Below are 17,112 nucleotides of genomic sequence, written 5' to 3'. Positions count from 1 at the left end.
AGCAGGGGGTGCAGGCGGGATTTGAATCAGCTTCCAGGCACACAGTGGGAGCACCCGCAGATCTCCCCATGTCCAGGGGGTGTCTAGGGCAGGGCGTGCAGACCTTTACTTGTGCTTGGCTGCTTGATTTTGTTCTTCATCTGGTTGTCTGGGTCTTGGAGCCGAAGAGCTACTGTTGGAACAGCCTCACTCTCCTCCCCTCAGAGGGCCATCTGCACTGGCCCACAGGACAGAAGGGGATACAGACAGAGGCAGGGGCACAGACAGAGGTAGGGGCACACCCAGCTCTGAGCTATTGGAGGATTTTACCCCTGGAGTAAATTGCATTAAGTCAGGAAAGGTGGGGAGAGTTTGAGAAGTGATTGGTTCTTTCTTTAGGTTTCTGTTAAAAGAAATGATTCACCCTGCTGAGGTCAACAGGGCTGGAGCAGGTTGGCTCTGGGTATAGACTCTGTGGTGGCTAGGAGCTGGCAGGGAAGTGCAGGCTGCCCTGGGGAAGCACCCGACTCCCTCCCTAGAGAGGGGAGCTGTGATTCTGGGTGACGAGATGGTGCGGCAGCCTCCCATGTTGCTCTGGGCACACCCCAGCAAGGGCACAGGAGCGTTGAGGAGTGATCTAAATCGGAGAGGTCAGCTAGTCTGTAGGGATTGAAAAAAAAGTAACAGAAAAAAATTGACAAGAGCTTAAAATCCAAGAAATACTGGGTTGCAGCAAGGGTCTTCAGATGGGGTCTCTACACAGTATAGCCCTCCTCCTGGGGGTCCGCCATCACACTGCAGCACCGAGAGCTGTCCCCAGAGGAGGCCGCCCCAGAGGCTGCCCTGCAGCACGCGTGGAGATGGGGCCTGGGACCTGGGACCTGCGGGAGTCTGCGCCTGGCCCTCTAAGTCTAAGCAGGAGGAAGGGGGATGCTTCCCTAGCATCTAAGCAGCAAGAAGGGAGAGCCTTCCTGTGCTCCCAGGCAGGGATGTCAGCAGGTCCAGAAGCGGCAGTTGGCATCTGGGTTTCATAAAACCCAGCCGGGAGTCAGGCAGCATGTCACAGTCTTTGTGAAGCTGCCACTACGCACAAGGCACGGGAGGGAAAGTCGGATGAGTTTAGTAAGCGGCAAGCTGCCCTCAACACAGACACTTGGATTTGTTGCCAAAGATGTTTATTTTTCACTTTACAGGTGCTGAGTTCCCTTGGTTACCATGTGGTCACCTTTGACTACAGAGGTGAGATTTCTTTTGCAAGAGCATCTGAGCACATTTCCACTGCTTGCTGGCAGTATCCCATGGGCAGGCCTCACTTGAAGAGGCTCGGAGCAAGACCAGCGCCTGCTTTGGCTGTGCTGTGAAGGTTTCCTGGGTCCTGACAAAGCCCCTGATGGAGCTGCCGGGAGAGCCCCTTCTGGTAGGGGAGGCTCAGCACCTGGAGTCCCCAGCAGATGCCCTGTCAGTAACTTTTTTTTTTTTTTTTTTTTTTTTTGAGATAGGCTCTCACTTAGTCACCCAACCTGGAGTGCAGTAGCATGATCATAGCTCCCTGCAGCCTTGAACTCCTTTGCTCAAGGGATCCTTCTGCCTTAGCCTCTCAAGTAGCTGGGACTATGGGAATGCAACACCACACCCGCTACTTTTTTTTTTTGTTTTTAGTAGAAATGGGGTATTGCTATGTTGCCTAGGCTAGTCTCAGACTCCTGGCCTCAAGCGATCCTCCTGCCTCAGCCTTCCAGAGTGTTGGGATTACAGGCGTGAGTCACTGCACCCAACCTGCAACATTTTAAATTAGAAGATCCTGTCTTTTTTGGACTCAGACTGTCTCTGCAGCTGGACGTCAGACACGGTTTATGCTCATCAAAGCTTGTCTTGTTAAAGTTATGAAGACAGTAAGAACTGTTAAGAGAGGCTGAGCACGGCGGTTCACACCTGTAATCCCAGCACTTTGGGAGGCTGAGGCAGGAGGATCACTTGAGGTCAGGAGTTTTTGACCAGCCTGGCCAACATGATGAAAACCCATCTCTACTGAAAATACAAAAATTAACTGGGCATGGTGGCTTGCACCTGTAGTCCTGGCTATTGGGGAGGCTGAGGCAGGAGAAGCGCTTGAACCTGGGAGGCGGAGCTTGCAGTGAGCCAAGATTGCACCACTGTAGTCCAGTCTTGACGACAGAGCAAGAGTCCATGTCAAAAAAAAAAAAAGAAGAACTGTTAAGAGAGAAGATAGATTCTTCTGCACTTCAGCATTTCTGCTTTTTTGAATGAACCAGGGCTTGCCACTGAACATATCAAGAATCCAGTTTGATATATACCAAGGACACTATGGCTTAATGGGCAACAGAAATAACTTGGTGTTAACAGTGAACGACTGGTTTGTTTTGGTTTTGATTTTGCTTTGAGACAGGGTCTCACTCTGTCACCCAGCTGGAGTGCAGTGGTGTGATCTCTGCTTACTGCAACCTCTGCTTCCCGGGTTCAAGTGATCTTCCCAACTCAGCCTCCCTAGTAGCTGGGACCACAGGCACTCACCACTACACCTGGCTAATGTTGTTTTATTTTTTTTAAGAGAGTGTTTCACCATGTTGCCCATGGTCTCACCATGTTGTCTGGTCTCGAACTACTGGGTTCAGTCAGTCTGCCCACCTTGGCCTCCCAAAGTGTTGGGATTACAGGTGTGAGTGAGCCACTGCACCTGGCTGAGAGACTGTTTTAAAGTGTATTCTGGCTGGGCATGGTGGCTCACGCCTGTAATCCCAGCACTTTGGGAGGCTGAGGCGGGCAGATTACTTGAAACCAGGAGCTCGAGATCAGCCTGGGCAACATGGCAAAACTCTACCTCTACTAAAAATACAAAAAAAGTAGCTGAGTGTGGTGGCAGGCGCCTGTAATCCCAGCTACTCGGGAGGCTGAGGTGGGAGGAAAGCTTGAGCCCAGGAGGCGGAGGTTGCAGTGAGCCAAGATCATGCCACTGCGCTCCAGCCTGGGTGACAGCGAGAGCCTGTCTCAAAATTTTCAAAAAGTGTATTCCACCATGTAGTCCTCAGCTGGAGAGATCAAAGAGTTGATGGCAGCGTGGCTGGCTGCCTTCACCTTCTGGGGCAGGCGGCGTGTCTATCCTCAGACCAAGAGGAGATATGAGGGGAACAAAGGAGAGAGGCTGTCACCCGGATGTAGGAGTTGTGTTAATTCTCTCTTGCTGCTGTAACATGTTAGCACAAACAGTGCTTTAAACCAGCACACATGTAGCGTCTTGCAGTTCTGGAGGTCAGAAATTCAGAATCTGCAGCCCCCAGGCTGGAATCAGGGCGGGAGCAAGGCTCTCAGGGAGAATGCCTGGCTGCCCTTTCCAGCCGCCTGTGTTCCTTGGCTCACACCTCTTCCGTGATTGAGTCCCAGGTCTTCTGGTTCTGACCCTGACTCCTCCCTTTTTCTCTGATGAGGACCCTTGTGGTTGTTTTGGGCCCACCCAGCTTGTCCAGGATCACCCCCTTCTCAAGGCCAGCAGTTAGCAGCTTTCATTCCTTCCATACCCTTCATTCCCCAGCCATGTGACCCAACACGTTCACAAGTGCCAGGGTCGTGGACAGTTGTGGGGGCCGCCATGCTGCCACCCACAGGGAAGAAAGTTCCATCAGGATGACAGTTGTGGGCTGGGAGAAACTCCAGAATGAGGAACGGGACGTGGTGTGCCCTCTCCTTCTCTTCTTGCTGACACGAGTTCTCTTCTGCTGCATGCTAGAGACTTTAGGAGAGGGAGAAGGGGTGACTTCTTCGCATTCATCTCCCCGCACTTCTGTCAGGAAATGAAATCCCACGCAGCACTTTGTTTCAGTTCTCGTGGAGTCTCCATGTTTCTAACTGGCACCAAGACTGCCAGCTCCGTCTCCGACTGTCCCTCTGTCTCTCTCACCACATCTGCCTCTTTGTCTAAATCCCTCTGCCTCCTGTCCCCGTCTCTGTGCCTCTCTATCCCTGTTAGTCTTCCTGCCTGTCTCTGTGCCTCTCTGTCCCTGTCTCTCAGTCTTCCTGTCGTCTCTGTCTCCTGTCCCTATCTCTGTTCTTTTCTTTCTGTCTCATGTCCCCATACCTCTGCCTCCCAGCCTGGCCCTGGCCCTCTGCACGGCCTCCTCCCTCCTCTAGTGTCTGAGTCGGGAAACAGCAAGTCCTGCACTAACTGTGGGGGTTGCTTATACTGCACAACCTGCTCTTTCTGACCTTTGTGGTGCTTTCAGATCATCTGATGATGACTCACAGCTGGGCTGCTGGAAAGATAATTGCACTCCATCTTTGCTGGAGACTGGGGGGGACCCTTGGGAGGTTGTAATTTTGGGGGCAGAGATGGTAGTGTTTTCCGTTATGCAAACAAGATGCTAATTAGACCCTAAGGGAAAACAGCCCCTTTCCCCTTCCTGGGTCAGAGTTGCCTTGCACCCAGAAATGCCCTCCCTGTTCTGGGAGCCTCCGGACTCCACTCCCTATCCTGCCCCTGATCAAGCCTTCGGCGTTGAGGAGGTTGGTGTCCAGCCAGCGGCCCGGGGGCTGCTTATCTGACCACACCAGCTGCACTGATGCTCGTCGGGGCTCAGAGCGGGACACGTGGATGCTGCTGGGGGAGCGGGGAGAAGTGTAGAGCTGAGGATGGTGGTGGCAAAGGCTTCCACTGCCTCAGACCTCACTAGCCTGTCTGTTAAGAAACAGAGAGGGAGAGGGTGAGCTCACCCCCCTGCGCAAGAGGGTGAGGCAAGCCGCAGCCCTGGCGTGAGGATGCCGGTGCCAGCTCTGAAGCTCTGTGATCTGTTGACTCAGCTTGCTGTTAGTTGCCATTCAAATTTGCAATTCACCAACTTAGTGACCCTGTGAGGGGACGTCTGGTTTGTGCAGTCAGCAGGGACAGGGCAGAGTTGCTGCTGGGCTGCCTTCCCCGGGGCTGGTGGGGATGTGGGGCTGTGCCCGTTCTCTCCACTGCTTGCTCTGCCCAGTGTCCTGAGTGGGTCTGCGGACTCTGGAAGGGCGGGCTGAGCGGGCCCCTCCCTGTCCCCTCCTGACCCTGGGCTCCCCTGGGGAGGTATGTTTGTCCAGGTTTTGTGAACTGCCTTTGACCTCCCCATCCTGCCATTTCTCCCTCCCAGGTTGGGGTGACTCGGTGGGAACGCCATCTGAGCGGGGCATGACCTATGATGCACTCCACGTTTTTGACTGGATCAAAGCAAGAAGTGGTGACAACCCTGTGTACATCTGGGGCCACTCTCTGGGCACTGGGTAAGGGACCCCAGCAGGAGGCAGCCTTTAGTGGGAGCCAGTATTCCTGGTGACTCCCATGCCTGGATCTAGAGAGCCCGCCATCCCTGAAAACCCTGTGGCACCATTAGTCCCAACCAGCCTTGCTCCCGTCCCCGTGGCAGAGGCAGGAGGGGAAATTCCAAAGATACTCCAAAGGATTTGAGCTCCTTGTTCAGAAAGTGGTTCAGGACAGGCATAGGCCGTGGAGGTCGAGGCGTCTCCGCAGGGGGACTTGGCCCTGAGGAAGAAGCGTCTTCAGAGCTGGGGGAGGGCACAGTGGGTGGTTTGCTTCTCACATAGGCCAGGACAGGAGGTACTTCCACATGCCCTTTGTGGGCAGCCGGAGTCATCTCTGCTGTCCACAGTCTCTGCGGGAACCGTTGCTCTCGGCCCCAGTCCCCAGACTTTCACTGCCATTCCCTTTCTGCTGCCTTTCCCTTCGGGGCAGCCCTTTCTCCCAGTGCCTGAATGGCCTCTTGCAGGCTGGGAAGCGTCCAGGAGAGGAGTGGGTTGGGGGGCACTGGCCATCCTTTTGGCCGTCTGCATGGTCCGCCAGGTGTGGTCCTGGGATGGCGAGAGGCCCTGGGTGTGGTGGGCTCCAGGAGAGGTGCAGGCAGATGCTGGCCACCCCCAGCCGACGGGCAGCCCTGCCAATGGGAAGGCATGGGCAGTGAGAGGCAGCAGGACACACCTTGGGGACAAGGAGACTGGCTGTGGGTACAACCCTCATTGCAGGGGTCAGCTGTGGTAGGGCAGTCAGGTCACCCCCAGTGCTAGAGGGATCTCCATTTCCCCCACTCTGTCCTCCAACTCCAGTAGCTTCACAGACCCCGTGGCTCCTCTGAGCACTTTCCAGCATAAGGCCCATATCATCTCAGACAATTTTATCATAACTCAACTACGCTGTTCTTCTTTTTTCCTAGTGTGGCAACAAATCTGGTGCGGCGTCTCTGTGAGCGAGGTGAGTGCCTTGTTGGGCCCCATCCGTGGCCGTGAGCATTCAGGGTGCTTCCCAGTCCCGGCCCTGCTGCAAGTGCTCAGCATCCTCACGGAGCAGCACGAGCTGGGCATTCTGGGGGGCCCGGGGCTGACCAGGCCGCCCTTCCCATGATACACCTGAGGAGCTGGGGAGCCTCACACAGGCCTGGCCCCAGAGAGGCCGCATCAGCAAGTCTGCTTTTTAGGAGTGACCAGAGCCATCTCCGGCCCGCCGCGGGCACCCCTGGAGCTATCTGAGGCCTGCCAAGGTGGATGCCTAGGGGGAGGCACTGTGGTCTCCCTGTGCTTTCTGGGGGCCCCTCAGAGCCCCACAGGCCACGTGTATGTCGCTGGCTTCCTGCCCACCTCTCAGTTCCCTGTTTGTTTATCTAGAGACGCCTCCAGATGCCCTTATATTGGAATCTCCGTTCACTAATATCCGTGAAGAAGCTAAGAGCCATCCATTTTCAGTGGCAAGTACATATTTTATTAAAAATTGACTTCTCATTATTAAGATAATTATAGAAATAACTCATTATTAAGATAATTATAGAAATAACTAATAGGATAGGTTGTGATTATTAAAAATTACTTAAATATGCTAATGAATACAGATTTCATTAAAAATTAATACTGGTTTTGGCCACAGAACTGCCTGAGAAGTTTATAACCTGCAGCCAGGTGAAATGACAGGCCATAGTTGGGTCATGTGAGGGCAGCGAGACCTAGTGGAGGCCGGGTCCACGTGGTGTCATTGACTGCGTTGTATTGACAGCCCTGCCTTCCCACTCAGGAGTGGAGCTGGGGGTGCCCCCCCTCTCTGTGTATGAGGACAGTGCTTGGGGGGCTGAACTCTGTGGACCAGGGAGCCTGGCCTCCCAGTTTATCTTGGGGAAAGGCCTGGGTGAACCCCAGTGGGAATTCTGGGTAAGCCAGGCCCCACCCAACCTGTGCCCTCCCCAGCTGGGAATGGAACCTTGGACCTTTTCTTAAAACCTAGCCAGTTATTTTCCCCTCCTTCTCACTCTGGTTTGTGATCTCCGTGCTCCCCACTGGCCATGGATTCTTGGGCCTGTGTCAGCCCATCCTGGCCTCATGCTGTTCTGTTACCGACCAGAAGAGCCTTTTATCTTATCTTACTTTTTGGTGCTGCTTTTCTTAAATTGTGTGAGGAAACTGTCCATAGACCCCATTTTCTCAGGGGTGGCAGCCCTGGTGTCTGTGGGAAGACTGGTTTCTAGGCTGGATTCCGGCCTGGCTGGGAGGTGCGGGAACACCATTTGCAGGGCAGCCCCTGCCATGCCAGTCTGTGGGGCCTGGCAGGTGATTCTTCTGTCCCTAGCAGCAAAGCCAGGACACGGCCAGGGCAGAAGGTGCCAGGGCACAGCTCTGGTGGCCCCTTGGCAATGTCACCCCTGCTCCTTTAGATAGGGTAGTTATGGGCAATGCCTTGTAGATTCCTGAACTTAAACTGTCTGCACCCTTGATCTTTGCCTGGATATCTTAACCAATGCTTCTGAAAATGGTTTCCATCTTGTCTCCAGATATATCGATACTTCCCTGGGTTTGACTGGTTCTTCCTTGATCCTATTACAAGCAGTGGAATTAAATTTGCAAATGACGAAAAGTGAGTACTATGGGATAGGAACTAATTTTCCTATTTAGAAAAACTCTGAGAACCCCTGGATGAGCCTCTTTAGTCACAGTAATCAAATAGGATGGAATTCAGAGTATTTAGGGTCGTTCTCTAGCAAACAGGTTTAAAAAGGGAAAGCCTGCCAGGGACCGTGGTTCACACCTGTAATCCCAGCACTTTGGGAAGCTGAGGAAGGCAGATTGCTTGAGCCTAGGAGTTTGAGACCAGCCTGGGCAAAATAACAGGACCCTGTCTCTACAAAAAATCCAAAAATTGGCCAGGTATGGGGGCGTCGTGTACCTGTGGTCCCAGCTACATGGGAGGCTGAGTTAGGAGGATCACCTGAGTCTGGGGAGGTCAAGGCTGCAGAGAACCGTGACTGCACCACTGTACTCCAGCCTGGCTGACAGAGAAAGAAATAAGAAATCTGAAAAGATCACAGAAGTAAAGCAGTATTAAAATAATATATAGTTTTTGTCCATATAGGTTTTTTTTGTTTGTTTTTGAGACAGAGTCTCACTCTGTCGCCCAGGCTGGAGTGCAGTGGCGCAATCCGCTCACTGCAAGCTCTGCCGCCTCCCAGGTTCACGCCATTCTCCTGCCTCAGCCTCCCGAGAAACTGGGACTACAGGCACCCACCACCACGCCCGGCTAATTTTTTTTTTGTATTTTTAGTAGAGACAGGGTTTCATGGTGTTTGCCAGGACGGTCTCGATCTCCTGACCTGGTGATCCACCCGTCTCGGCCTCCCACAGTGCTGGGATTACAGGTGTGAGCCACCGCGCCCAGCCCCATATAGTTGTTTTATTTCAAAATGGTTTGTGACAGCCAAAACACATATTAAAACAGTGATATTAACTGGTTGGTCTTTCTTTCTTTTCTTTCCCTCTTTCTCTCCCGCTCCCTCTCCCTCTCTTCTTCCCTCCCTCCCTCCCTTCCTTCCTTCCATCCCTTCCTTTCCTTCCTTCCTTCCTTCCTTTTCTTTCTTTTCTTTCTTGACAGAGTCTTGCTGTGTCACCCAGACTGTAGTGCAATGGCGTGATCTCGGCTCACTGCAATCTCTGCCTCCCAGATTCAAGTGATTCTCCCTCCCGAGTAGCTGGGATTACAGGCACCCACCATCATGCCCCACTAATTTTTTGTATTTTTGTAGAGACAGGGTTTCACCATGTTGGCCAGGCTGATCTCGAACTCCTGATCTCAGGTGATCTCCCCGCCTTGGCCTCCCAAAAGTGCTGGGATTACAGGCATGAGCCACTATGCCCGACTGATACTAACTTACTCAGAAAATGACTTTGCCTCAGCCATTTGATTTGTGTTTGGTTATAGAAAAATATTACAAAGTTTATTGTTAAAAATATATTAGATAAACCAGAAGTTAACTATTCTTTTTTTTTTTTTTTTGAGACGGAGTCTCGCTCTGTCGCCCAGGCTGGAGTGCAGTGGCGCGATCTCGGCTCACTGCAAGCTCCGCCTCCCGGGTTCACGCCATTCTCCTGCCTCAGCCTCCCGAGTAGCTGGGACTACAGGCGCCCACAACCGCGCCCGGCTAATTTTTTGTATTTTTAGTAGAGACGGGGTTTCACCGTGGTCTTGATCTCCTGACCTTGTGATCCGCCCGCCTCGGCCTCCCAAAGTGCTGGGATTACAGGCGTGAGCCACCGCGCCCGGCCAGAAGTTAACTATTCTAATTAAGGGTTCTTTTTTTAAACCTTTTTCAGATTGCATTGACATTGTCTTTGTGACATTTTTATATCATGGATTTTGATTTCTTTAAAAAAGAGGGAAAGTAGGCTGGGCGCGGTGGCTCACGCCTGTAATTCCAGCACTTTGGGAGGCTGAGGTGGGTGGTGAGACCATCCTGGCTAACACAGTGAAACCCTGTCTCTACTAAAAATACAAAAATTAGCCGGGTGTGGTGTCTTGTGCCTGTAGTCCCAGCTAATCAGGAGGCTGAGGCAGGAGAATCACTTGAACCTGGAAGGCCGGAGTTTGCAGTGAGCCGAGATGGCGCCACTGCACTTCAGCCTGGGCCACAGAGCGAGACTCTGTCTCAAAAAAAAAAGAGGGAAAGTAAAACACCCTATAAATATTTAATTTAATTTGAAACAGAATATGAAAAAAAAGTGGAGTATTTTTTCCCCTCAAGTATGTTTTGGTTCTAAAAATAAAAATAGAACAAATTAAAAGTTGAGCAAATATATTAAGCAACAAACCGTGCTTGTTTGTAAATATTACTGTTCTGGAACTTGAAAAAGAATTATCCGGGGGGCGTGGTGGCTCACGCCTATAATCCTAGCACTTTGAGAGGCTGACACGGGTGGATCACCTGAGGTCAGCAGTTCGAGATCACCCTAACATGGTGAACCCCACCTCAACTGAAAATACAAAATTAGTTGGGCGTGGTGGCGCATGCCTGTAATCCCGGCTACTTGGGAGGCTGAGGCAGGAGAATCGCTCGAACCCGGGAGGCAGAGGTTGCTGTGAGCCAAGATCATGCCATTGCACTCCAGCCTGGGCAACAAGAGCTAAACTCCGTCTCAAAAAAAAAAAAAAAAAGAAAAGAAAAGAAAAGAAAAAGAATTATCTGAATGAACTGGATTCCTTCTTAAAAAACAAGGTTTCAGCTGGGTGTGGTGGCTCACCACGGTAATCCCAACATTTTGGGAGGCTGAGGCAGGCAGATCACGAGGTCAGGAGTTTGAGACCATCCTGGCCAATATGGTGAATCCCTGTCTCTACTAAAATACAAAACAATTAGCCGGGCCTGGTGTTGCACGCCTGTAGTCCCAGCTACTCGGGAGGCCGAAGCAGGAGGCAGAGGTTGCAGTGAGCTGAGATTGCACCACTGCACTCCATCCAGCCTGGCGAAAAAGCAAGACTTGTCTCAAAAAAAATAAAACAAACAAAGCAAGTTTGACCCTGGGTGAGACCCCCACCCTCAGCTCACTGGAAGTCAGGGGCACGCTCTGAGGGCAGGAGGGGCTTTCCTGAGCTCAGGTGGGCCGTGTTCCGGGAAATCCCAAGTACTGCCGCTTCCTTCACAGCCTCTGGTCAGAGGGAGGCTCTGACCAGAGCCTCATCATTTTTGCACATCAGAAAAGCCTTACTGGGAAGCAAGAGTGTGTGCCTCCTGCCAGCAGAGACAGAGGGGGGGCTCCCAACCGGGTCCTGCTCCAGGTGCCAGGAGCGCGCCAGCGCTGCCCTCACGGAGCCCACAGCCCTGTTGGGGATAAAGGAGACTTGGGTCAGGTGCCACCTTAGTGAGGGCCACACAGGACAGCCCAGGCTCCGCCGGTCCTGGCAGCCCATGCTTCTATTATGTGGTTTGCTGAAGGATTTGGATCTATCAAACCTACTGAAAATCCTAAATCACTTCTAAATGTTCAGAGTTGGAGTGACCATAAATGTCACTTACACAAAGGTAAATTAGAGGACATTGACTTTTTTTACCAGCAGATTCCTAGTAACATTCATTTACACTAAGTTTCTTGGCCCACCTGAATTATTCAGCTTAAAAATATTGTTTTGTGACTTAAAGAATATATCTGGTGGAAAAATAATCATTTTCAATTTTCAGAAGACATTCCCGGGGCCAGTTATATAGCTGTGATTGACACCTGTCATCTAGCTGGAATAGATGTTCATAGAGACAATGAAGAGTTAACTTTCGGTTGTCTAGTAAAAAGAAATCCAGCAGAAATCGGACGGTTCCGTGAAACACACCCTGAACCCAGATCCCTGCCACGGACAGAGGGTCTGGGCAACTCTGTCCTTTCCCTGGTCTTGGCCTAGCCCCTTTTCCTTCCCACAGTGTGAAGCACATCTCCTGTCCCCTACTCATCCTGCACGCTGAGGACGACCCGGTGGTGCCCTTCCAGCTTGGCAGAAAGGTGGGTCCTGGCCTCTGCCTCTGGTGTAGCTGGCATCTTGCACACTCAGCCAGTGTGGGTGAGCCAGGCTGGGAGTGGGCAGATGGGAAGGCAGCCCCTGCATGCTGCATCATGGACCGTGCACCAGCCACGTCAGGCTCAGGAGGCCACCTCATCCTCCCTGTGTCACCTCCAGGCTGCTTCGGAAGGACATGGGAGGTCTGGTGTCAAGGTTGGACAGAGGCCCACTGATGCTGTCTCCAAGAAGAACTATGAAAAATAAGCAGATAGTTCCCAGTCCTCACACAAGGGTTCTCAGGGCAGGCTGCCTGTGTTATCAGAGCCCAGGCAGTTCCCAGTCCTCACACGGGGGTTCTCAGGGCAGGCTGCCTGTGTTACAGAACCCAGGCCAACCTGGCACTCGGCTGGAAGGGCTCATCAGTTATGGGCTGAAGGCAAAGAACCCCTTGATGAGGATCTCCCAAGCCCATTGCAGGGGTCAGTCAAAATTGATACAGAAACTTATAGCCTGTTTCCTTGCCTTTGGAATTGCACTGATGTCAGAACCAGACCAAGTTGTCTGTGGGGCCTCAGTGTTTGCTTTTGCTGAATTTGCTTTGACTGTCAGCAAGTTGGATTGGATTTGTGGCTCAGAGTAGGGTAAGAGAACGCAGCCTGGGTCTTGGTAATGGCAGGGCAGGGTAAACTAGTTGGGTGCGTGCAGGCCTCGTCCACGGATTCAGCCCAGGGCTGGGAGCACTTCCTGCTCTGACAGCCCCCATGCAGTGAGGCTCCATAAGGCACACAGATGACAGAGCCATACAGGGTAGGGGCAGGATGCAGAGCCGCCCAGCAGCGTATAGCTCAGGCCCACCCACCCTTGCCGACATGGGAGGGAGGGGGCTGAGATGGGCATATCAAGCCCATCTTAGCTAAGCCTGAGGCACATACCCTTTGTCCCAGCTCCTGAAGACTGTGCCATCCCTGCCATCAGAGCCTCCCAGGCACCTGGTCTGGCCCATCCACCTAGCCACTCCCCAGAGGAAGGGCAGTCTGGAAGGTGTGAGGACAGTATCTTGAGTGGTGTGTGTGCCAAGGAGCCAAGCCTGGGGCCTGGCTCCTGCCAGCCCACCCCTGGGCCTCCTGGTTGTGACTGGCTGTGGCAACAAGCAGTGTATGTGGGACTCTGGACTGGTTTCTATTGAAGGGGAGGCTGCCAAGCTGATGTTCCTCAGGCTGGGACCCCCATGCCAGGCCACTGCCTCAGTCTCTGACCCCTTTCTCTCCCCAGCTCTATAGCATCGCCGCACCAGCTCGAAGCTTCCGAGACTTCAAAGTTCAGTTTGTGCCCTTTCATTCAGACCTTGGCTACAGGCACAAATACATTTACAAGAGCCCTGAGCTGCCACGGATACTGAGGTGAGACATTCTCTTCCCACCCAGGCGCTTCATCTGGGCAGCAGTGGCTCACATCTAAGCATGCAACCGGTGGCAGCTGCTGAAGCTGCTCGCGGGGGGGCCTCAGTGGGGCCAAGAGTCACAGTGATTTGGGAACCTTCCATTTCCTTGGCAGAGGGGTGTGAGAGAGTGCCTCTCTCCCCCTCCAGGACTGTTCCCATGATCATGCAGGGTAAGCCGCCTCCCTGTTGTACAGGATGTACAGACCCACACAGAGGGGCACACACGCTCACAGGTGGCCACACATTTGAGAGCACACAGACACAGACACCCCAGATGCTCGCAGACCTCGGATCTCTTCCACACACCTCTCAGATGTACATGCTGCCCCTGGGCCAGCTCCTCAAAAGCCTGTTGGTCCCCAGCTGCTTCTTGAAGGGACGCTGTGCTCCTGGACTGCCCTGCATTGGCAGGACATGGGCGCCAGCCCAGAGAGCCATGAGTACCTACCTGGGCCTGAGTGCAGAGCCCAAGCCTGAGGGTGAGGCCTTGACAGTAGTGACAAGGGCAGCGTGTGGAACGGACCAACCCCCAGCCTTCTCTGTACTGCCCTGGGCCCTATGCAGGTTGCTGCCCAGACTCGCCTACCTGCCCGTCAGAGGACACAGGCTCCACCCCACCGCCTGGCTGGTGTGGCCTTGGGCAAGATGCTAACCCTCCCTGTGCATGGGACAAGGCTTCTGAGCCCAAGAGGGCATGTGGTACTTCGATCCTGAGCACTGGATCCATGGAGGGGCTGCTGCTAATGGTGATAGGGTTTTTTGTTGTGTCGTGCCAGTCGGCTCCAAAAAGTAGGTCAAGGTGCCAGTTTCTCCCAGAAGGGGACTGAAATTGGTGGCCTGAATTGCCTCCCGGTGCTCTATATCCTACGGGTAATTCTACTGCAAACTTCTGCTTTTCTCCAGCCGCCTTTGGAAGTGCCAGAGGCAAAGCTGTGTCCCTTTAGCGGTTTGCCATTCCCGGGCACAGGGACCTGGGTTGCTGAGGGGACAGTGGGCTCAAAGAGTATGGGTTTGCTTTGTGGTTATAATTTTCCCCCTTATAAAAGGAAGATTATAGAAAATTTAGACCAGAGAATAGCTCTGAAGTTGAGGGTCAAGAATCAGAGGCCTTGTGTCCGTGCCTGTGTGTTGGGCTTTGGCACCGTGCTGCTTGTGCCCTGCCTAACTCACTGAATGCTGCTCTGGGCTACAGCGAGTCCTCACAGGGCTCTTGGCTGCCTCCTCTCTGCACAGCCTCTGCTTCCTTAGATAGCAATGTGAGGACTGTGGAGAAGGATCTTTGCTCAAATCTGAGCTCAAATGATTGGCTCCTGATTGTCCTGTGGTCTAGGGAATTCCTGGGGAAGTCGGAGCCTGAGCACCAGCACTGAGCCTGGCTGGGGGAAGGAAGCATGAAGACCTCTGCCCTCCTCCCATTTTCCTCCAGTCAGCAGCCCAGCATCCTGGAGCCCCGGGGGGCCAGCACCTGCAATGCTCAGGAGCCCAACTTGCACCAGGAGAGGACTCAGATGCCAGGTGGGGAGGACCCTGCAGGCCTGCAGTGCCCAGAGGCCTGAGCGTGGCTGTGTGTAGAAAGCGTGGGTGGCAGGCACGTGGCTCTCCTTGCCGCTACGCAACCTGAGATCTTGTTGGGAGATTTATTGACAGCAGGCAGCCATCACTGCCTGGTTGATGCTGCACTGAGCTGGGCAGGGGGAGGCCGGGCAGGGGACTCTTAGGGCTCAGGACCATGCTGAGCTTTCCAACACCACCCACAAAGAACGTGGGGTCCAGGTTCTTTCTGCCCCTTCCCAGCACACGCAGAATGACTCCAGTGGTTCCATCGTCCCCTCTTGCCCTGTGTACCTGCTTGCCTTCGTCGGCTGCCCTGCCTCCTCTGGGCTGGCCCACTCACCCACAGTGGAGGTGCCCAGGATCTGCACTTCCTCCCCTTTCACCCACCTGTACGCCTAACCTGGCCTTAGACTGAGCTTTATTTAAGAATAAAATTGTGGTGGTGGTCCTTTTGTGTCTCTGCAGTGCGAGAAGGGTCAATGTTGCCTGCTGCCCCGCACACTCTCAAAGCCCCAGAGCCGCCCACAGCCCCAGCCAGGCTCAGAGCTCAGCCTCTAGCCGCTTTGGAGCCACTCCATGACTCAGCGTCAGGCTATGAAATTTCCATTTCCAGCAGCTCAGAAATTTGTCAGGAGTAGGAAGTTTTGTTCACCTGCCCACCCCTTTCTCCAAGTTGCAGGCCGAGCATCAGCAGCTGTGGGCTGGCAGGGAGCCCAGAGGTCCTTGCGGTTGCACTCCCTCTTCGCTGGGGTACCCTGAGCTACCTACAGTGGCTCTCAAATCCAGAGAACACTTTTCCTACACAGGGGAGCAGCTGAGTAGACATTCCTCCGGAGGTCAGTCATGAAAACGCTGGCCCCCTTCCTGGCCAGGGTATGTCCCGGCTCCCCATCTCTAATTAGGATGTCATTTCTGTTCTGCCCACCCATGGCCCCGCAGACACCACGTGCCCCTGGGTTGGGATCTCCCTGCACAGCCATCTGAGCCGGGAACCCACGTGGCGTCCCAGACTGTCTCTGCAAGGCTATAGGAACCCCTAGGGGAGCCAGGCAGCCCCTTCTTTAGGACGCAGGTGGACTCCAGCATAGAGCCCGAGGCTGCTCTCCTGGCCTTGTTCCGTATTGTGGCTCCTGACCACGAAGCAGAGGCGACCTGCTCTACCTGGGCTAGCCTTCATCTTTTCCTCATTTTTTTGTCCATGTAAGCTACTTTGGATCCTTGGCTGGGGGACTGAGGCAAGATATAAACTAAAAATACAAGCTCCTAGTGGGTGTTGTTTTTTGAGACAGTCTCACTGTGTTGCGCAGGCTGGAGTGCAGTGGCACAATCATAGCTCACAGCAACTTCCACCTCCTGGGCTCAAGCAGTTCTCCCACCTCAGCCTCCCAAGTAGGTGGGACTACAGGCACATGCCACCATGCCCAGCTAATTCTTGTATGTTTTGTAAAGATGGGGTTTTGCCATGTTGCCCAGGCTGGTCTCGAACTCCTGAGCAATCCTCCTGCCTTGGTCTGTCAAAGTGCTGGGATTACAGGCATGAGCCATTGCACTCAGCCAAGCTACTAGTGTTTTTTGCAAAACTGACAGATGCAGATCAGAGTGAGATGGGTGCACTGTGTGGCAGCTGCTCCGCCATCACCTGTCAGCTCATTACATCCAAGTGCCCTACCCAGGGCTGCTGAGCTCCGTTGTCCAAGCAACTAATCCCTGGGAGAGAACCCCACAGACCTGGGGAGGCAGACTCCCAGGGCACCATCTTGGTGCCACCCACCCAGGTGCATGGTGGGTGTGGGGACGAGGACAACCTGGCAGCACCAAGCCCTGCACAAGCAGGTCTCAGGCCAAGGACACCCACGGCACTCCGGCATCCCAGTTTTTGGGTCTTCAGGGTAGCACTGAGCCCTAGGCTCGTTTCTCCCGCTTTCTTCATCTGCAACTATACAATTGAGGGGGGATGTTTTGGTCCCCAGGGCCAGGAGTGGGAGACAAAAGCTGCAGGTGCAAAGGGACCAGCACAAGTCACACCAGAAAGGCCAGTGTTTCTTATCCCCAGATAGCATGTTTAGTAATGGCTGGATTTGATAGGATTTTAAGAAAATAGCTAGCTTGGCCAGGAACAGTGGTTCACAACTGTAATCCCAGCACTTCGGGAGGCTGAGGTGGGTGGATCACCTAAGGTCAGGAGTTTGAGACCAGCCTGGCAAACATGGCGAAACTAAAAATACAAAAAATCAGCCAGGTGTGGTGGTGGGTGCCTGAAATCCCAGCTACTCAGGAGGCTGAGGCAGGAGAATTGCTTGAACCCAGGAGGTGGAGGTTGCAGTGAGCCAAGACCGTGCCATTGCACTCC

General features: G+C 53.4%; 1 protein-coding gene across 3 annotated transcripts in view; it reads left to right on the top strand.

Annotated features, from left to right (window-relative positions):
* LOC105486724 (abhydrolase domain containing 12, lysophospholipase) overlaps positions 1 to 17,112 on the top strand; it is a 92,907-nt gene that overhangs the window by 71,988 nt on the left and 3,807 nt on the right. Inside the window, exons 6-13 of one of the 3 annotated variants that reach the window (XM_011749758.3) lie at positions 1,173 to 1,218; positions 5,112 to 5,241; positions 6,186 to 6,223; positions 6,634 to 6,713; positions 7,785 to 7,867; positions 11,691 to 11,769; positions 13,040 to 13,167; positions 14,539 to 15,210. In XM_011749758.3, coding sequence (XP_011748060.1) covers positions 1,173 to 1,218; positions 5,112 to 5,241; positions 6,186 to 6,223; positions 6,634 to 6,713; positions 7,785 to 7,867; positions 11,691 to 11,769; positions 13,040 to 13,167; positions 14,539 to 14,578 — 624 coding nt within the window. In that variant the 3' untranslated portion in view covers positions 14,579 to 15,210. Of the gene's footprint in view, positions 1 to 1,172; positions 1,219 to 5,111; positions 5,242 to 6,185; positions 6,224 to 6,633; positions 6,714 to 7,784; positions 7,868 to 8,878; positions 9,201 to 11,690; positions 11,770 to 13,039; positions 13,168 to 14,538; positions 15,211 to 17,112 lie in introns of those variants that run through there. The other 2 variants (XM_011749757.3, XM_071079755.1) reach the window with 2 other exon arrangements.

This window comes from Macaca nemestrina, chromosome 15 (assembly GCF_043159975.1).
Source record: "Macaca nemestrina isolate mMacNem1 chromosome 15, mMacNem.hap1, whole genome shotgun sequence".
Taxonomy (NCBI): Eukaryota; Metazoa; Chordata; class Mammalia; order Primates; family Cercopithecidae; genus Macaca; species Macaca nemestrina.
This window is presented reverse-complemented; position numbering and strand designations above follow the sequence as displayed.